Source organism: Neolamprologus multifasciatus, chromosome 1 (genome assembly GCF_963576455.1).
Source record: "Neolamprologus multifasciatus chromosome 1, fNeoMul1.2, whole genome shotgun sequence".
Classification (NCBI taxonomy): domain Eukaryota; kingdom Metazoa; phylum Chordata; class Actinopteri; order Cichliformes; family Cichlidae; genus Neolamprologus; species Neolamprologus multifasciatus.
The window spans coordinates 12,619,772-12,640,517 of NC_140439.1; the positions used below are offsets into that span (position 1 = coordinate 12,619,772).

General features: G+C 41.4%; 1 protein-coding gene across 5 annotated transcripts in view; it reads left to right on the forward strand.

The window, feature by feature from the left end:
- The first annotated feature begins 1,116 nt into the window (after nt 1-1,116).
- The window catches only part of dmxl2 (Dmx-like 2), a 41,762-nt gene continuing 22,132 nt past the window's right edge, over nt 1,117-20,746 (forward strand). For 3 of the 5 annotated variants that reach the window (XM_085154612.1, XM_085154613.1, XM_085154614.1), the window contains exons 1-29: nt 1,118-1,566; nt 7,952-8,077; nt 8,342-8,413; nt 8,535-8,613; nt 8,805-8,949; nt 10,254-10,320; nt 10,408-10,580; nt 10,924-11,104; nt 11,217-11,397; nt 11,515-11,733; nt 11,837-12,108; nt 12,883-13,146; nt 13,343-13,572; nt 13,670-13,872; nt 14,387-14,508; nt 15,034-15,123; nt 15,257-15,365; nt 15,464-15,583; nt 15,701-15,928; nt 16,374-16,660; nt 17,113-17,285; nt 17,372-18,023; nt 18,161-18,490; nt 18,580-18,699; nt 18,814-18,949; nt 19,554-19,664; nt 19,802-19,971; nt 20,282-20,379; nt 20,507-20,672. In XM_085154612.1, the coding sequence (XP_085010738.1) occupies nt 1,480-1,566; nt 7,952-8,077; nt 8,342-8,413; nt 8,535-8,613; nt 8,805-8,949; nt 10,254-10,320; nt 10,408-10,580; nt 10,924-11,104; nt 11,217-11,397; nt 11,515-11,733; nt 11,837-12,108; nt 12,883-13,146; nt 13,343-13,572; nt 13,670-13,872; nt 14,387-14,508; nt 15,034-15,123; nt 15,257-15,365; nt 15,464-15,583; nt 15,701-15,928; nt 16,374-16,660; nt 17,113-17,285; nt 17,372-18,023; nt 18,161-18,490; nt 18,580-18,699; nt 18,814-18,949; nt 19,554-19,664; nt 19,802-19,971; nt 20,282-20,379; nt 20,507-20,672 (5,211 nt within the window). In that variant the 5' untranslated portion in view covers nt 1,118-1,479. Of the gene's footprint in view, nt 1,567-7,951; nt 8,078-8,341; nt 8,414-8,534; nt 8,614-8,804; nt 8,950-10,253; nt 10,321-10,407; nt 10,581-10,923; nt 11,105-11,216; nt 11,398-11,514; nt 11,734-11,836; nt 12,109-12,882; nt 13,147-13,342; nt 13,573-13,669; nt 13,873-14,386; nt 14,509-15,033; nt 15,124-15,256; nt 15,366-15,463; nt 15,584-15,700; nt 15,929-16,373; nt 16,661-17,112; nt 17,286-17,371; nt 18,024-18,160; nt 18,491-18,579; nt 18,700-18,813; nt 18,950-19,553; nt 19,665-19,801; nt 19,972-20,281; nt 20,380-20,506; nt 20,673-20,746 lie in introns of all 5 variants that reach the window. The other 2 variants (XM_085154610.1, XM_085154611.1) reach the window with 2 other exon arrangements.

The window sequence follows — 20,746 nt, forward strand, 5'->3', positions numbered from 1 at the left end:
GCTTTTCAGTTAATATCACCTTGTTGGCGCAAAATAATATCAAACTGTTGTATTTTTCATAGCTTTGACTAAAAAATTGGAAGCTTTTGCAACAGGCTGCTAGTAACAAATTGCCTAAATATACAATTTAAAATGGGTTCTTAACAAACACAAAAGTGGTTCATCCCGTGGGTTATGTGCTTCTTTTATGCTTGAATGATCCATAGGTCAGTGGCTTAACAAACAAACAGGCCAAAGCACAAACAATTTGCGTTTAACACCCCAGGTACAAAAACTGGACTGAAAATGCATGAAAAGGCAGTCTAAAGAAAGAAATTGAAAGGCCTTGAGAAAACCCGAAGAACTATTGCTCAAAACCACTTTGAAAATTGCAAGATGTGTGCTCATTGGAAGCAAAATATCATGAAATAAAGTGTGACTCAAGACTTTTGTACAACATTGGAAATTCTAATGTTAAAGAAATTGTTTGTGACATTGAGGCCAAAAGACAAATACATTATTTTACAAAACTGAAGTGAAATTAAACAGGAAAAGTCTCCATTTGGATCATCTCTAGATTTATTAGCTTTTCTCTAAAGAAAAAGCAGGAGTTTCACTGAAACATTGTGCCATATGCATCCTAAAAGAAACTAACTGGTATTACCGTAACCAGTATGTCTGCAATCTTAGCCACCTTCTTTCAGCCGGCAGTGGCGAACCACAAAGGTGAAGAGCCACAGAGCTCTATGATGTGTGTCTGGTCAGTTATAAAATGCCCTCACTGTTGTATTTTAAATGTTTTCTGTCCGCAGTATACACATCATATCGTCTAAATTAAAACCCACCCTTTACCACTTTTGATTTAACCCGTTCAATTAGACCCCGGACCCTACATTTACAAGCAATAAATTTAAATCCACAAAGATGGAGTCCCTTAAATACAGAAGAGTGCTACTAGAACAGCTGAACAACATGACAGATAAAAGTACAGTTGATTACTGATATGAACTTTACGTCATTCTATAACATAGATAGGGGGGCTTAAGCACACACCTTTCTCAGTGAGAAATACGCCCAGTGATGCCTCGCACACATATCCAGCAGTAAAGATTTCCAGTCTAGGTTGAGCTATCTAGGGCTTTTCAGTCGTGCCTGGACAACGCTGTGAACGCGCATGTCAGGATCGCTGCAGAGATCCCGCTGCCTCGGCTCTCACGATTAATCGTCGGGATGGTGTTGACAGCGAGAGGCAGCAGGCGGCCGTTTTTACACGTTTAAATAAATGTCAGGACCTGATAACATTTATTTATTCAAGTCCAAGTCAGATTCTCCGCAACAACACCGTTTGTGGAGGAAGACGGTGCTGCCAGTCCGAGGACGACGTTAATGTTAATGATGGAATTCCCAGTCGCTGCTGCTAGATGGAGAAACCGAAAGGGTGGACTCGTTATAAATAATTAGAAAAAAAGAGAGCCCGTCTGCTGCTAAAATAAAAGGAAAATGCATCTTCACCAGGTGCTGACGGGAGCTGTGAACCCAGGAGACTGCTGCTATTCGGTAGGAAGTGTGAACGACATTCAGTTCACGGTAAGATTTTATTTTGATATTGTTTACTCAAAGATGACACCCATTGAAGCTAGCGACTAAGTTAGCTAGCTGGGTAGTTAGCTAACCAGCGTTATATTGGCTGTAAACGGGCTGGCTAGCGAGCTAAAGCACTGGCTAGCCGGGTAGTGTGCTAGCCAAACTGCCGCACCGAGTGATTCACAAACAGTGGGTTGAGAGTACGCGGGGCATCCGTGTCACGAGCTCCTTTTTTTAATTTACCGTGACAGTCAGTCACCGATAAGCAGGACCCCACGAGTACGTGATCCGCTGCGGTGTTTGCATTAGCTATTTACGTGAAGGTTTTTGACATTATTCTCCCCAAGACATTTAAAAACAGCCACTCAAATGACCTTTAGCTGCATCTCGTAACATTAGAATTACTGCAAGGGAATCCCTTTGCGCAGCCATAACATTTATTGGCAAATATTTGCAGTGGAATACGCGCCGGTGAAATTCGTTTGCAGTGCAGATTAGGGGCGACTTGTGTGTCAGGGTTTGACGACGTTGCGCACCTTCACAGAAGGAAAACGCTGTGTTTGGTGTGGTTGCAGAACTAGCTTAGCTTGCTCCCATTTGGCGTTAAATCCTCCTCACAGATCGTTAGCTCGCTGTCATCCTGGCATCAGCTGCGACAGCCGTGACGTAGAGAGCCTTATATGGATACATGAGTTAGGCGGCTGAATGGCCGTGTTTTGTCACTGGGGAAGAACATAATCAAAAGACATTTGCCATTGCTTTGACTTGAATAAATTAGTTACATTTTTCATGACCAAGTGTTTGATGTTCTTTAGAGGTTTACAGTTTTAGATGGGGCAGTCGGACATCAGTCACATAGACTTGATGGGTTTTTAGGCATCTTGATCAAACGCTATTATCTTGAGCTGAGTCTGCTTCTGTTGCGTGTTGTGTGTCAAAGACCTGTTAAGATCTGTCTCAAGTCGACTCCGAATACATAGAAGACAAGTCAATATTTCACTTTGTGCTACAAGACATGGCAAGAATCTGTAATGTCACAGTACACAGTCCTCTTTCACCCCCAACAAATTGACAGGCTGAAGTAAACGTGCAGCAGAATCCAAAACTGTTGCTCTCTGTGTTGGTGTTGAATCGATAGCAGAAGAGGAATGATGACTTTACTGATAGCCTGATGAATGTACTTTATTTTGGCTTATTACAGATGCCAGATCTGGGTATGTTCCTGCTGCCTATTAATGAGGTGGTGTTTTGTCATTGTGTTTTGTTTTTAATTTTTTCAGGAGAATGGGTATGTTCTTGTCCTTCCCTTCTGATTGATGCCATTCTGTTAAATTATAGTACAGTAGAGCATTGTGCTGTTTATTACAGTTAAAATGATCTGTTTTTTAAATACTGGCAACTGATAAGGGCAGTTTAAATGCAAAACAAAAAAAAAAACAGGCGTCTTTCAGTATCCTCAAATATGTGCTACAGCAAAGGACAAAGATGATTTTGAAGCTAAAGCATTGCATATCGCTTTGTCGAAAGGGCCCGGTTTCTGTGCCTGGTGTTTTCTTTCAGTGTCTGAGAGGGTATTTGAAGAGCACTGGGCTTCATGTCCAGCAAACACATTTACACTCCCACTGACCCTTAGGGCTCGGAGGCCAGATCCTGACAAAACGCACGAACACATACGTACATATCTAATCTAGAGCAGCCATGAGGGCACCAGCTTCAGCGTGGCGTCTGCAGTGTTTCATTCTAAACTATCTGCATTGACATATTGACAGAAATCAGAAGAGATATTTTTAAATAGAGTTGGAAAGTGAAAAACAGACATGTTGCCTTCTCTCTGTGCAGTGGCCTGATAGATGGTGGTTATGTGCTGAGAACCCAGAACAGTTTGATCTATAAGTCGGAATTAAAAGGAACAGTACATATTTAAAAATATAATATTGGCAGATTTTTAATAATCACGTGTTGTTTTTTCTGCTGTTAACTGTGGCTAACACACAGCTGTAAAGTTTGGTTAGAAAGATCATTTTCATGTCTATTAAAGTGATTCTTAAGCCGTAGTCGGTGTCTTAATATCGGTAAAAAGCCTAGTGGGTTTGATATGCAGATATGCAGATCTGCAGATGTGTGATCTGCTAAAAATAGAATACATCTGTAAACTAAGCACAAGGAGAGGAGGAGCACGTACTCTCTCCCAAAGCTCCATATTTCTGAAAATGTTCTTATATTACTGCAATAGAAGAAGGTGCTGGACATTGATCAAATATGGATAGGATTGTCTAAGATTACATAAATCTTGGCCAAAAAATGTTTGTTAACTATGTATCTATGAAGCAAAAGTGTCACTAAAACAGGTCCCCTGTTGTTCTAAAAGCAACCTGCCTGGCTGGCTACATTGATTCAGTTGAATATGCTATGACTAACTGAGAGAATGAAGAATGATTGAATCTAGATGTTGTGTTTGGCATTAAAACATTCATTGTTTTCTTGCAATCTTGCTGCAGTGAACAGTAAAGACCATGCCATGTGACTATAAGTGGAAGAGTCAAAGTACAGGTCTGTGCCATAGGATTTGCAAAGGTTAATATCTTACAGACTGATAGACTTACCAGGTTACTGCAAGTCAGAATTGATCAATCCTTTAAAGAAAACAATGCACCAAAAGCTTTTTATGTTCACTCTAAGTCCTGCTAGCTTGCACAAATATGCCACAGATGGTAGCAGCTGGGGCTTTGGAACATGATCACGTGATTATGTAAAAGTGGCATTTGATGTAATGAAGGCAGAAGTGATCTCTCACTTTGTTCCTCATATCTACTTTCATTACCACAGAACACAATTACATTCACTCCTTTATTTTAAAAGACATTAACAAATACCTCTCTGTCATTATGCAAATAGCATTTAAAATGAGACTGGCAAAATGTCCCTCGTTTGTTTAGCTCTCATCAGTAATAACACATGTTATAGATACCTGCGCTGTCTTTCATGAGGCTAGAAATGGAGTTTGCTGACTAACCCTTTAAATAAGGACACTGGGGGTTTTCCAGAGCTGGGTTAAGGAACCCAGCCCAGAGGAGTGATTCAGGGACAGCTGTTTTTAATACAACACACTGTATTATTTATGTCCTTTTTTCCTCACAAACTGAAACTTTGGTTAACTTAAAAATGTGTTATTGGGATAAGAGCTTTAAGGTTTAATTAAATAATTAGCTAATAACTGACCTTTGGTTGTTTACCAAAGCTCTCAAGTAGATAGTGCTCAAAAATACATAGTTTGTATTTAACAGAAAACTGACAGTTTATTGTTTCTTGGCTTGATTGCAGCTCTTTCGTCAGTAGACAGACGATATTTATCTAATGGCGGCAACATTCTTCATATAAGCAGCTTATATGTCTGACAGGGAAGAAATGCAGCTCCATCAGGGTCACACTCGTTAAGTCAGTGGATTTAGAACCTGTAGATACTTGAGTGTGATGATCCAAATATATTCAGACACAATCAGTGGCCGTCTAATTTAATCTTTTACTGAATCAAATTACTATCCTAAAAGTTAGCTGGGCATTACATTGATTAGACTTTTCAGCAAACGGTGGTGTTTGCAATAGACTGCCATTTAAATAAATGTACTGTGTTGACTAAGTCATAGTGTTTCACATCTCTCAGTTGATCTACTTTAATCTTAGAATCTGTCTCCCTGCCTCTCTAATATCCTTTCCCTTCTGCACACGAATAATGCTGTGCAGACAGATCAGAGGTAATGCTTGTCAGAGGCCAAAGATGCTATAGACAGGAGACGTGATTGTCTAGATGTGACTGTGGAATATCTCATTCCTTAAAAAAACCTAAATAAAAGACTAACCTGAGGTATAATCTGACTGAGAATCTCTTACCTGATGATGGTGACACTGTTGGATTTTTATCTTATTTATCCATTTAAATCTTCTCTCTGTTTGTTACGCAGTGCCAGTCTTTGTCATAGGGTAATGATACATGTATTTGTCCCAAACCAGTGTGGGACATTCAATTCAGAATGATTCCTTTGTTTGGTACACCATCTATTTGGCTCTATATACTCTAGAGCCAAGTTCCACCTGGATCGTATTTGGCAGTGCATCAGTTGTCAGTTAGCAATAGCATGTGGATAAGCTTTGAAAGCTGAGCACACACTGCGATGATTATTAATCTTGTATGATGTGCTAACGCCATGTTTTAATAGTGTCTTTCCACACAGACTATCACACTACACAATACCATGAATATCAGAATTAAATTTCTATTACTAAAAATGCAGTCCTTTGCCAACCCTCTATGTGGATTTGAGGATGATTTAAAAAAACACAACAACGATGGGTCACCCTCTTTAACTTGGGTATATTTAAGCTCACTAGCTCCAGGTCCTGTTGTGTCTAAATGTGTATGTGAGGGAGAGGGTGCAAAGCAGTCCTAGACAGCGCGTGACGGTGACCGCTTTTAATTCCAGCTGTAATGTTCAGAGGGAAGTGTCGCAGTAAGAATGAAGTACACACTGCACCTCCCTTCTTCCTTTCTACGTGTCACTCACATTTTAAATTATAGTATTTAAAGTACGGTCCTATGACAGTTTTCACTATAACTTCATCCCCTGATCGTCACTCAGTGTTATATAACTGGCTATAGTGTGTTATTGTGTGACCTAGTGGTTCTCGGCATCTCCTCCTGTTCTCCTGAATAATGAAAGACACAAGCCGTCGTCCTGACTGTACTGCTGCTGTGAGACCAGTTTGCTGGTGTCCTAGGTGCCGCTGTCATTCTGCTCATGTATGCCAGCTGCTGGCAATCAGCATCGTATCAATTTACCTTCCAGTCGATGTTCCAAATCTTTATATTGTAGTTATTACACCGGGTCTGCACAAGTGTATAAAAATCCTTGCTGCCAGACTGTTGCTCATGCACTGTCTAAAACACAAAATGTAAATATTTTGAACATTTAATTTAACTTTTTCAGCTCCTCTTTGGTTGTGACAGTTACAATGTAATATTACTTAGTTTTGTGGCTCGCCCTTGTTCATCTGCCAAGATGAGAGCGAAAGCAGAAGTTTTGTTTATGAACGTTTGTCTGTTCAGCAAAACTGAAAAGGAAACAAAAAATGCACACTGTATGGAGTTTACACCATGGATATCCTCCCATGGTTAAGTATTGCAGGTGGAAAGGAATGTGTCTGGAATTGGTTTTATTTGATTTGTATGAGAAGTAACTAAAACTAGTCTTACCGCAGTTATTCGGCAGCGCGACAGCATGCATATAATGGTGAATGTGATCAGTGAAATTTTTGTCTCATCAATGTTTATCAGTTTTCTTTAAATATTGTGTGAAATATGATCCACAAAATGTGTCTTAGATTATCTTAGATGGTGGGGGGATGATATTAGCTACTTTCAGTTCAATCAGTATTGGCATTTATAGCTGCTGACAAATGAAAATTAAATGAGAGATGGGAGAAACACCCTTCGAACATGTGGAGATTTGTCCACCAGAGGGCACTCTGCAACCTTCCTGTTTGCAACAGCGCTGGATGCAACAAAAACAACAAGCAGCTGTTCTGAGCGCAGTCAGGCAGAGCATAAACGAGTAAATAACTAGCCAACAGATGTCGGGAAAAAGTTTCATGTATCTAAAAAGGAAAACAAAATGTTGACCAGTACCAAAGTATTGGCTTTTTAAATCCCCAAACATTGGTCTTAAAAATCCTGCATTGGCAAGGCTCAGGTCTTTCAGATGCAGTGTCACATGTGCTGTTAAAGGCTCAGTTTTTCCTTCAGTGCCACATGAGATTGATGTTCAGAAATGCTGTTTTCAATAAATCATGTGAAATCATGCTATAGTGCTATAAAATCACCACATATGTGCTTTACATGATATTATGATTGCAGTGGCTGATCAGTCCTGTGTATGCGCTTTATTTTCAAGAAAATTATTTTTTTCCAGTGTGATAAATGGTAAAAACAAAAATGACCGATATCGGGGTGTAGTAGAAACAGATCAGGAGGTTGTTTCAGCGACTGCAGAGTCACGCTGTTGTTTTTCTTTCTCCCCACCATTCAGCACGAATGTAATTTCCTGTAGACACCTCTTTCCAATTGTTGAGCTGTTCTTTCATGCCTCATGTGATTGACACAGCTTTTGCAGATATTGTGATATGCTTGGCTATATATTGCCCATCTAGTTAAAATCAAGTCATATAAATATTTGAAGTAGTAAAAATAGCATAGTGAAAAGATTTGCATATAGAATGATCTCCACCTTCCAGACACATTTTGCAATGATTGTAATTTTAAATCTCAGTGTCTTGATTACATTTGTTGAATGACTTAAAATGTGATTTTGTTTTTCCTATACTCTGGTATTTTCAGGCCTATGGCTCAGGATGTGATGTAGTGATCTTGGCTAGTGACTTTGAGTGTGTTCAGATTATCCCGGGAGCTCAAAATGGAAACATACAGGTGGGCTGTGTGGAGTGCTCCCACCAGCTTGGCAGGGTAAGTGTTAAATGCTCACAGAGACACACTCCCACACACAGCTTTAGTTTTTTTTGTCCTGTGGCTAAAAGATTTTATCAATTATGCTGAGCGGAAAGAGGTACATTTTGCCTCGTTTGCATTTGTCTTCAACCTCTCGTCTTCCTTTGCCATTTTGCTCTCCTGCACCACACCACACCTTCCTTTTTCCTGTGGGAGTGACTGTGCAAAAGCACTGATGGGGTGAGTAATGTTGTGATGATGAACACAGCTCTTTATTTTTAGATTGCTGCATCCTACGGAAACACAGTCTGCATCTTTGAACCTCTTTCTATCAACCCAAATAAACGCCACAAGGTGAGTACCAGCGCCAGCTTTTTAGGCAGATTTAGGGATTTAAATCAGTATGTAGCAGATTTAATTACACCTTTGTTCCAGTAACACTGCATGGTGTGTGTCGCTCTCCCACCACTAACAGCAGCTTAACTATCAGTGGCAAAAGACAGGACAGTTCTTCCTTGATGCCATCACCTACAACCTGGCCTGGGACCCACAAGGTACACAAATGCTTTCTATGATTACCAGAGAAATCATTACATGATAAAGGCAGCTCCTTCTCCTACCACCCTTTGATTTGGCTGAAACAGCATGTGCATTATGTAAGAGTCACAGTTTGTATGTGGCTCTGCGTAGTGTAGTAGTCAACGTGGGACATGAGGTGTGTAACACAGTGCTTTTGTGTCCTCAGGGAACCGTATCCTAGCAGCAACCGAGCGACTCCAGCTGTGGGCACCTCCACTGACGGATGCCCTGATAGAGGAGGAGGATGGGCAGATGATTGACGACAAGCCCCACCCTGTCCTCAGTGACTGGAACTGTGTCTGGCAGTGCAAGTGCGTTTTGGCTTACATTCTATATATTGTTTTATTAAAAAACAAAACTCGCTGCTTCAGGGTGATGCGCCTTACAAAGCTACAGTTTTAGGATAAATACCTTGACATTTAACTAACCAGTAAATTAAGTGTTGAACAGACCAGATACTTTTTTCCCACCTCCTCTTATCTCTTTTTGTGGAATTGAAGATGCTTTCTTCAGCCAAGTTTGTCTAATTTTAAGTGGAATCTAGAAATTATTTAAAATCTGTTTTGAGAAAGTTGAGGTGGATTTTTAGACCTCTGCTCTGAAAAGGTATTATATTTTTGGGTTCTGTATCTGTCTACCTGCCCCATCCTTTTAAACATGATAACACTCAAATGCAGAAAGGGATTTTCTTCAAATTTGGCACCAATCTAATCAGGAAGGAACTGATTAGATGTTGTTTGTCAAAGGTCACAAAAAAACCCTTTCTGGTCGTAACTGAATTAAATCGTCATCGATGATAACATTAAACAGAAATAAAATAAAAAATATATGTGTATATATATAACACACACACAAATGTTCACAGACCATCATGTTCTTCAAAAACACTTTACAACACACAGTGTAATATGATGAGCATGCCCAGACATTGATGTCGGCTGCAACAAGGCAGTTATTCTAGTTTGTGTAGCATTGAGGCGACAGCTGAATATTGTGCATACATTATTTTTTCACTATTACTTTGGAAGTAAACTTTTTTTGGTCATTTTCTCTTATGCAGCGAAGAGTTACTCACTTCATTGTGCAGAAAACGTTCTGAAATCTTCCCTTTCCCTCATAAAACCTATAGTCAGTTACTGATTATTCAAACACATCTGGCCTCACACGAAGACTAGTCTTCTGAGTCAGCAGGCAGTGCCGCTCTCACGCCTTAAGCTGTGTGAGTAGACACAGACATATGAAACCACATTTGTTACTGTCATATGATGACTAACAGAAAACTACGAAATGGTTGCGACCAACAATACCTTGTGCACAAAGAAACAGACTGTTTCCATGGAGAAGTGGATGTTAAGGGTTTTGCTGACGCTTGACCACTAACCATGTGAGGTTAACTTTTTGCTGCGTTGAACGTGTGAAAATTATGGTGACAGTGTAGGAGCAGGTGAATAAAACCCCACTCACACAGGAATAGAGATGAGAATCTTATTCCCTAACAACCGTTGATTGCATTATGTCCAACATGGTGAACAGCTCTTGAGGAAAGTGTGTTTGGCATCACATGACAAACCTTAATAGCTGATATTGTTTTTGTTTGTTTTTCCTTTTCTTTTAGGACTGCTGCGTCTGTCCACGCAGCCAAGTGGTCTCCTGATGGAGAGTATTTTGCCACAATTGGAAAGGTTAATAACATTTTTAAAAATGGCAAATTGTTGAAACATTTTTTGTAACTCAGTTTGCTTATATAATAATTTTCTGCACATGTACAGGATGACTGTTTACTCAAGGTTTGGTATCCCACTACTGGCTGGAGAGCCGCAGTGGTGGTCCAGGACCCGTCTGATAAAAAGCCTCTTCCTGTTCACTTCTCCTTTGTTTACTTGGCTCATCCTCGCTCGGTCACTGGTGTGTCCTGGAGGAAGACCAGCAAGTACATGCCCAAGTAAGAAAGCACATGATCACACACATAATATGCTGTAAACGTGTTCATTTGTCCACTTTTGTTGTACGTGCTTGTTGTCTTTCAAAGCCAGACATAATGTTTTGGCTATAAAATGAGGTTTTGCCTCCTTTGAGTGATGCGTTACTAGGCCAGAAAGATATTCAATAACTGGGCATCCAGCAATAATTTTATTTTAGTCATGGGGTATGCATACTTAACTCTTGTTATAAAAAATTGTTGTTGTGTCCCTAAAATGTGTTTTGACTGAACATTTTTAATAAAGGCAAAATGAATCAAAAAAAGAACTACTGAAGGACGATTACATTCTTGTGTTATTTTCTAGGGGTTCAGTGTGCAATGTGTTGCTGACATCTTGTGAGGATGGAGTGTGTAGATTATGGTCAGAGACCCTGTTACCTGAAGACAGTCTGCTTGGTGGACAGATCACTGAGAACACACAGTCCTTCAGCTCTAGCCTGCCAGGCCTGGCAGGCAATAAGGACAAGATCCAACATGCTTTGGAGGTACACTTGGTTCAATCTCAGCAGAAATAATTCATAAATGACCAAAAAATGGAATATTTCTCAGAAAGGAATAACACAGACTTGTTCTCTTGCCTTTATTCCTGTCTATTAGTCAATCCACCACCTAAAACATCTGCGCCGTGGCCGGCGACGGTCCTCTGCTTTGGTGGCACACAGTGAGCTGCTGCCCTCTCAGCTGGGCACACAGGATGCACACACTCACCGCCACATCGCTCATCATGCCAATGCCCTGTGTCACTTCCATATCTCGGCCAGTATTAATCCCAACACAGGTAGTGTTTTTTGTTGGACTGGGTTTTAAAATGAATCAATGTGCACATTGAATGGAGCTGTAAACTTAATCTAAGCTTGTGTAATATTTGTGCTCCTGCCATGTTTCTGTCTGTCAGATATCCCATCAGTGCTAGCTGACTCTGCAGTGTTTAACCCAGACGATGGCACAGGTGGCGGAGGCTTTGTGGTTCACTGGCTCAATAATAAGGATCTTAGCTTCACTTCATCCATGGACCTTTTTATGCTGCAACTCCGTAAATTCTCTGAACAACAGCTGGACCAAACTACTGAGGACCCCTTGGATCCTGAAGGATCCCCTATGAAGTTTGACTTTGGTATGGCCAGGCTAACAATATATAAGGATGCTTAAAACGTACCATGTTAAAGGAGTAAAAGTGTAAGACTAAATATTTTTTTGTTTTTGTTTGCTTTTTCCAGACCTGGATGAGATGTCTGACAAAGCATCCTCAGAGCAAGGAGAAGAGGGTGAGTCAGGGGAGCAGGGAAGCACCAAGGCATCCTCCCCAGGATCCAGCTCTAGCATGCCTCTGCCTTCCATGCTGCTAGAGAGGAAGATGGAGACTCTGATCACAGAGTGGAACAAGAGCCCGGACATGCTGTTTACCATCCATCCATTGGATGGATCTTTCCTGGTTTGGCATGTAAAATACTTGGACGAATTCAACCAGGGCATCTTCAGACAGGTTCAGGTGTGCACAAAAATTCAGAATATGAAAAACATTTTTCAAGCAAATCATAATCTCTTTTCCTAAATTGTAACTTTTCTGTTTTAAATTGAATTTAGTCGTTTACTTGCTCGTACACACCTTGCTCACAGCACAAACTGTGTGACTGTTTTTTCTCAAATATAAATTGACTCAGCATTCCTCCAGTCGTATTTGACATTCAGAATATATTTTTTCATTTTCTCCAATAGAGAATTATGGAGTGTACTCTGCGCTTTATCAAGTTACCCACAGAATTAATGTTAATTAGCAAAAGCTGTTATAACTTACTGAAGGAAGTCTTTGTCATTTTAATAAAGTTAGAGCCCAAGTAATTTTTCTTCTAATTTTCACTTTGATATGCAGCGAGAAGCTTGCACTGTAGCATCCGGCTGTCCTAGTAAGAGCAGCACTTCAGCACTCCTGTAATGAGGACCAAACAGGATATTAAATTTAAAAGGACTGAATTTTTGGCTTCAGCTGCACAGATGTTTAAATTTGTTCGAAAATATCCCTTTTGCATTGACTGCAAAAATACAGTAGAGTATGAAAAGACTTTAATGCTCTAATATTAAAACATATCTACACAATACAAGTTAAATAAGTGTTTGGTGTTTGAGTTGGTTTAGCACAGATGAGTAAGCCAAAAGGAATATCGTTAGGAAGCTGAATTATTATGTTGATTTAAACTGATAGGTGGATCTCTTAAGGGTTAAGGCACTAAGAAAATATTTGCAACTGTTTCTTATTTTCCTCCAGGTGTCCTTCTCCTCCCGTATTCCGGTGGCGTTTCCCACAGGAGATGCCAACTCACTGAGTAAAAACATCCTCATGTATGCCTGCACTTTGACTGAGGGTGTAAGCGCTGGAGTAGGCAAGCAGGGAAGGATAGTCCAACATGTGTCCCACTCTGCTTCAGCCTCAGCTGGCCTTAGTTCTGCTGCTGTGACCTCCCCTCCCAACCCTCACATTAGTCCAGCAGTCATGATGGTCTCCAAGCATGTTGATGGATCTCTTAACCAGGTACGAGGTTGAGGTTAACCTCGCTCTTCTTTCTGAGGGCATTGCTCACATGGTAAATTGCCACTTTAGCCCAAGATGTTGCCACAGGCTTGACACAATTCTCAGACAGTCTATCATTTTGCAGTTCACGCTATAATTTGATGTTTTTTGCATATTCTGTTTCCCTCACAAAAAGCTTTGATTCCTCTGTCTGCAGTGGGCTGTGACATTTGCAGAGCGTTCTGACTTCTCCAATGTACTGACAGTATCTCATAAGTTCCGGTACTGCGGCCATCGTTTCCATCTGAATGACCAAGCTTGTCACACAGTGCTGCCGCTGCTGCTGACCTCCTCTCACCACAATGCCCTGCTCACCCCTCCCTCAGCCCCTGGAAGTTTGGAAGGAGAGCAGCCTCCTACCTTTCCCCTACCAAAGGGTCTTCCCAGGTATAGCATGGAGTAGAGGTAGAGAACTGAAGCAGTCAATAATGGGTTTAGCTTGCTGGTGATAGGCTAGTAATTGTCACTGTTATCCATTATTAAGGAAGCAGCTTCGTAATGCAGCTACAAGGACCTTCCATGACCCCAACGCCATCTACAGTGAGCTGATTTTGTGGCGAGTGGACCACATTGGACCCCTGTCCTGCACTGGAGGCGTCTCAGAATTGGCCCGTATCAACTCTCTGCACACCTCTGCCTTCAGCAATGTTGCTTGGCTACCCACGCTAGTACCCAGCACTGTACTTGGTAAATATACCGTACATTTTTATATAAAGCTGATTTTTGAGTTGTTGTTATTATTATTATTATTATTATTATTATTATTGTTGTTGTTATTATAAGTAGCTTAATAACAAGAATTTTGATTAAGAGGGGAAATTTCACTCTTGCTGAGACTCTTGCTGCACTCAGTTATTTTTTTTTGTCCAGGTGGCAGGATGATATTAAGTTCAGAATTTCTCAGGAAATACTGAACAACTGTCACAGCTACTCAGTTCCAGCAGTAGCAAACGAATCAGCAGTATGTTCCAGCTTTGCGGTCAAAATGCAGTGTTCTTCTGTCTTATTGATACTGATGCCATAAGTCTTGAAAGAAAAAAAATATATATACCCTTTCTAATTCAAACCCATTCTCAATCTAGTTTGTCTCGATTATTGCTCTTTGAAGAAGTTTTCTTGGACGGCTCCATTCATGAGTGTCCTTCAGAGTTCTGTGCATTGCCCAATATTAAGCCTGCAATCTTTGTGTTGTGTCTAACAGGAACTTACTGTAACAGTGCCAGTGCCTGCTTCGTGGCATCAGATGGTAAAAACCTGCGTCTCTATCAAGCTGTTGTGGATGCCAGGAAACTACTGGATGAGCTGTCAGATCCTGAAACATCTGTGAGTATATGCACTGTTTTCTTATTGCTCACTGCAATGTGATAGTTTTTGTTTAAGGTTTATGTGAATGTATCTGGGTTTTCATTCCTCACACTGCGGAACTTTAGAATTTGTCATGAGGGACCAAGAATGGAGTTAAAATCAGTCTTATCTGTTGCTTTGTTGGCTTTGTTTGGCTTAAAGGTGTACACCAACCATAAAACACAGCAGCAGTCAAATACACACATTATTCACAGATGTTAACTTTTGCTATAGGCCGGCTTTTAAATAAGCTAACACCTATTACATCAGTCACACAGATCCTGAATTTATAGGACATGTGGCCATGTTGTTTTTGAAGCAAAATATGTGTTTTCCTCATGCCCTTATAACAATTTCCAGACTTCATTCCTCTGTACAATATAAAAAATACTATGCAACACTTTCTACCACTCCAATGGTTTTAAATGAAATGCAGTATGATGAAATACAAAGTAGATTATGTGTTTTTTGTGTTTTCTTTTTTCCTTGTATATCTCTTTTTAGAAACTCGTGGGCGAAGTGTTCAATATCGTCAGCCAGCAGTCCACAGCCAGACCCGGCTGTATCATAGAGTTGGATGCTATTACAAACCAGGTTAGCAGCTGCTCTGTATTTTTTCTCACCCACTTCAGATCAATGACAGACCAAAATTCTTGGCATGAACTACTGAAACCTCCTGATCAATAGATATAGTAAACTGTGTGATGCTATGTCCATGTGCCTCCAGTGTGGAGCCAGTACACAGCTGCTACATGTCTTCCAAGAGGACTTCATTCTAGGTTACAAGCCCCAGAAAGAACCAGAAGCAAACACACCAGCCTTTCCACCTGGGGGAGGTATAGCACTCTGTTAAACTCTGTGTCGGTCTGTTTATTCCTATTTTACAACCCAGTTGTCATTAGATGACGATAATACTGCATTTTACTCTATCCAGATTACCAACCTCCTCCCTTCTCTGAGAAGTTTTTCCTGGTGGTGATCGAAAAAGATCTCAACAGGAACTCTGTTCTGCAGATGTGGCATCTACATCTTAAGTCTGTGCAGGCCTGTGTGGGTAAGTGTTTTGGTGCGTGAAGCAAAGCATTTATAGGTGAAATTGAAAAATAATGTGAAGTCTGCTTTTTTAATTTAGATTAACTTGTCTCTTCTGATGTGTTGCCTCTGTGTGCAGATGAGCCAAGCCCAGATTACAGCTTCCAGAGCCAGCTGATGGTTCCCAATCAAGTTGTGAATGCTGACTCATCTCCAGAGACGTCTCCTGTCAGACCCTTGCCACGGTCAACTTCAACAGCTAACTTGCAATCTGCTAGCAAACTGATCCTCAGCTCGAAGCTGGTTTACAGCAAACGCCTTGACCTTCCTCATGGGGTGGAGGTTACTAGGGCGACCCCATCTGCAGGTTGGAATATAAACTTATGAGTATAACCATGCTGTTGTTGCTGATGTGTAAAAACTAGTGCTGTCAGCGTTAATCTCGTTAAAATGACGTTAATGCCATAACCCCATTAACGCGGTAAATCTCCATTAGCGAGTTAGCGCGGGTCGCCCTATGCGTGGGGCTGCACAGCGCTAACGCATTAACGAGCTAACACATTGACGCCGTGCAGCTGACAGATTAAAGCTAACAGCACTAGTAAAAAAAATTTTTTTTCTTTTTACACATAAATTAATGCATCATTTCACCTATCCTTATTTACTGTAATAATTCAATGCCTGTCGACACAGTATATTCAATAGGTTGTGTGTCTTTATCATTCAGTTTTGAGGAAATTAGTTTCCTGATGGGTTTAAATATGCTAAAGAAAAATATTCCTAAATTTCATTTTGTCTCCTCTTTCTACCAGGACATCTGAGTTCCTCCTCTATTTACCCCGTGTGCCTGGCTCCATACTTGATTGTTACAACCTGCTCTGATTCCCGAGTGCGGTTCTGGCACTGTGCTGTGGAGGGTGATGATGGGAATGGTATGGATGGCGAGGACAACCGGGTGTACCGCTGGGAGCCCTGGGCTCTGATGAATGAAGAGGAGGACAACAACAGTGCTGTGTGTGTGTCAGGCCGGCCTGTAGCTGTGTCGTGTTCTTACATCGGCAGGCTGGCTGTGGCTTTCAAACAGCCGCGACAAGGACAGGTAGGAAATTAGAATTTGGCTTTGTATTTGTATTGTGAATGTATTATACAACAAAAAAATTTGTGGAAATTACCTTGAGGTGAAAGAAAAATGCAATAAAAATGTAAATTGGGCAAAGGAACATCATTTGGCTGGACCCTGGACTCTCCCATTAATGGATACTAATGCCCTGTGTCTGCATATTATTTTACTTTTATGTAAAGTGGAGAATGATCAAGTTTTGCATTTGGGCTGCATCTAGAAATGATCAGCATTAGTGAGAAGGGATTAAAAACTAGCTAGATGTCACTGAAGTGAAAATAAGTTCAGGTTTAACATCAGCAGTCTGGCTTACAAGCAAGTCCGTGTATTTAGTGTTAAGGTGCATGTAAAAAGTATTATTAAGAGCCTTACTGTCTTACTGATTTGTCACAGCAGTCATGTTAAATCAAACGATCTTCTGTTGTCCTCAGAGTCTAAGTTCCAGAGAAGACTTCTCTATGCATGTGTCCATCTACGAGTGTGAGTCTACTGGTGGCTCAGAGTGGGTTTTAGAGCAAACTGTCCACCTGGATGATTTCGCCAGACCATCTTCCACCCTGGATCCAAGAGTCAGTGTGGACTCAAATCTCTTTGTCTACAGCAGGTCAGGAACTGTTACGTTTATCATATTATGTCAGACTAAGTGTTTTGCTTGTATGTCTGATAGGTTATTCATTTTCTTCACCTCAGGTCTGACTTGTACATGAGCAGAGACCATAGCTCACCCAACATTAAGCACTACGTGCACTTGGACTGGCTGTCAAAGGAGGATGGATCGCACATCCTCACTGTGGGAGTGGGCTCCAACATTCTTATGTATGGCCGTATCTCTGGCGTGGTCAATGAGCAGACTAGCAGCAAGGAGGGTGTGGCTGTTATCACCCTTCCTCTAGGGGGCAGTATCAAACAGGGGATCCGCTCACGCTGGATTTTGCTTCGGACCATTGACCTCCTGTCATCTGTGGATGGCACCCCATCGCTGCCGGTCTCCCTTTCCTGGGTAAGGGATGGCATCCTAGTGGTGGGCATGGACTGTGAAATGCATGTGTATGCACAGTGGCATCAGGACAAGAAGCCCGGTGAGGGAGAAGAAGGCAACCTTTCATCAGCAGACATAGCCGGAGGTCAAAGCACAGTGTCCTCCTCGATCTTTGAAGGGAGGGCCAGGTCAAAGAGTGTGTATGAGGGGAGTACTGCAGTAGATGAGGCCCTTCGTGCCCCGGCAGGACTTCAAGAAGGAGGACTCTTTGAAGCAGCTCACTCGCTGTCCCCAACTCTGCCTCAGTACCATCCAACCCAGCTGCTGGAACTCATGGACCTGGGCAGAGTTCGGCGTGCCAAGGTGAGTCCATTTCTACCTCATTCAGTAGTGAAAAACCTCCAAGTGAAATCTAGTGAGTTTTTATTCAGTGTTTTTCACACGATGTGATGCGGATTAGCTGATTTTAATAAAGTCTCGGTCTTTTTTGTGTGTGTCAGGCCATCCTCGCCCACCTGGTAAAATGTATTGCTGGGGAAGTCGCTGTGGTTAGGGATGTGGAGGCAGGTGAGGGCGGAGCCAGGAGACATCTGTCTCGGACAATCAGCGTTACTGGCAGCACAGCAAAAGACACCATAGTGTCGGGCCGTGACGGAGGCAGGGACTACACAGAGATCAACTCCATCCCTCCCTTGCCTCTGTACTCCCTCATGTTGGCTGACCTAGACACCTCTTATAAAGGACCTGAAGAGAATGCTAAGGGAACTAAAGGGACTGATGGTGAGGCAGCCCAAAAGTCTACAGAGGACCAGTATGCTGACCTCTTCCAGGTAGGCAGAGTTGAGATTTGAACAGGTTTTGTTGTTAAAGGTTTACCTGCGTGTAAGGTCTTTAAACCGTTCTCTTCCTGCATTAACAGGTGCCAACAGTTACCACGGATGACTTTGTAAACTTTGCCACAGATAAACCAGAGAAAAAATCCCGAGTTATTAACCTCTCTCAATATGGGCCTACATATTTTGGACCAGAACATGCTCAGGTAAAAATAGAATAAAAAAAATAGGCTTCTCTTTACATAAAAATCTACTTATGGAGAAGTAATATTTGTTTACCAGTTCTCTGCTTCACTTGCTTTCTTCTCATTTGTGTCCAGGTGCTGTCCAGTCAACTCATGCACTCCAGCCTTCCAGGCCTGACCCGCCTAGAGCAGATGTTCTTGGTGGCCTTGGCGGATACTGTTGCAACCACAAGTGCTGAGGTTGCAAGCTCCACTGATCAACAGTACACAGGTCTGTCTAGTTTGTGTGTGTTCCAGTCGTACTTATGATATGTACAGGAGACTGTGTACAATATAATACATCTGACATGTGTCATAAACACTGTATTCCTTAAAAAGAAGTCATAACAGCATCCTTTCTGATATTGCACTCCAGCAGTAAAGGTTGATTACGGTCCCCCTCCTCAGTCCTGCTATACATATTTTCAGCAAGCAAATTGGTTCTAAGTCTTGGTATTTAATTGCAACCTAGCAAATCGCTCCAATATTGCATTAAAGTTAAATGTTTTTAACAAACAGGAAAGGAATACTTTTCTTGAGTCATTCGCCAGCTATCAAATCTTGGTGGTTAAACTGTTCCTTTCTCTTTTTCAGTATCTTTTGCCTTTTTTTACTTTGGTTTTTCGTTCTTTTTACTTAGTCTTTTGTGAGGAAGACATTAGCAGGTTGTTCCTGTGCTAAGTAAGCAGAGAAGAGGGTAAGAAGGTTCAAGGACTGGAGACCTATTGTGTGACAGGATCACATGAACTCAAGTGATACTTGAGTTTAAAGGTCTTTGCCCTCTTGTTGAGTGGTCTGTGGGGGGAAAAACTGATCAACTGCTGGTATTTGTGTAGGTGGCGAGGCTCTTGATGAGTGTGGACTAAGGTACCTGCTCGCCATGCGTCTTCATACCTGCCTGCTCACCTCTCTGCCCCCACTCTACCGCATGCAGCTGCTCCACCAAGGTAAAGTACTCTGCTCATGGTGCTGCTGCTGTGAGACGAGTATACAAAACGTTTTGTATGACAGTTATGGGGTATATTGCTCCTTTCACTATCCCTATTATTCACTATCCCGATCCAACTATCTGCTTCTATTGCAGGCCTCTCAACGTGTCACTTTGCATGGGCGTTCCACTCAGAGGCAGAGGAAGAGCTGCTGAACATGATCCCAGCAATGCAGAGAGGCGACCCACAGTGGTCTGAGCTCCGGGCCGTGGGTGTGGGTTGGTGGATAAGAAACATCAACACTCTGAGGAAAATGGTGGAGAAGGTACCAGAATAAATATGTGTATTTATATACATAAAAATCAAAATGTAATGCTGATTATGGCAATATCTGTATCAAGTGTCATTTTACTCAGATATTGCCTCAGTTTCTAGGTGAGTATATGAACTAGAAAAGGAAACTTACCATCCAGTTTACTCTGTAATGTAATTAATTTCCTACAGGAGTTTTCCATTTCTAATAAATATCGAACAGCTAGGAGTTACTGTAAAGACTTTATGAATCAAAGCAATTGGTAAATATTGATAACTCTTTAGAAATAACTAAATAATGACTATTGCTTGTTTATAATCAGTTGGGAAAAGCTGCATTCCAGAGACAAAATGACCCTTTAGATGCTGCCCTGTTCTACTTGGCCATGAAGAAGAAAGCTGTCCTGTGGGGACTCTTCAGGTTGGACATTTTCTCTAAACACATAATTCATTTGAATAATTTTTCCAATGCTCAGAACAAGAGGTTTTAAGTGAATTTTCTTACTAAAGCAGAATGGATACCAAACTCTGTAGCTTTGTTCTTTCAGGTCTCAGCATGACGAGAAGATGACTCAGTTCTTCAAAAACAACTTCAGTGAAGACCGCTGGCGAAAGGCAGCTCTCAAAAATGCTTTCTCCCTACTGGGAAAGCAGCGCTTTGAACAGTCGGCTGCCTTCTTCCTGTTGGCTGGTTCCCTCAAAGATGCCATAGAGGTTTGAGGACTTTTTTAATAGCGCACAAACAACTTACTGATGCTGTGTTTACTCCAGTAGCATATTTCAGTGTA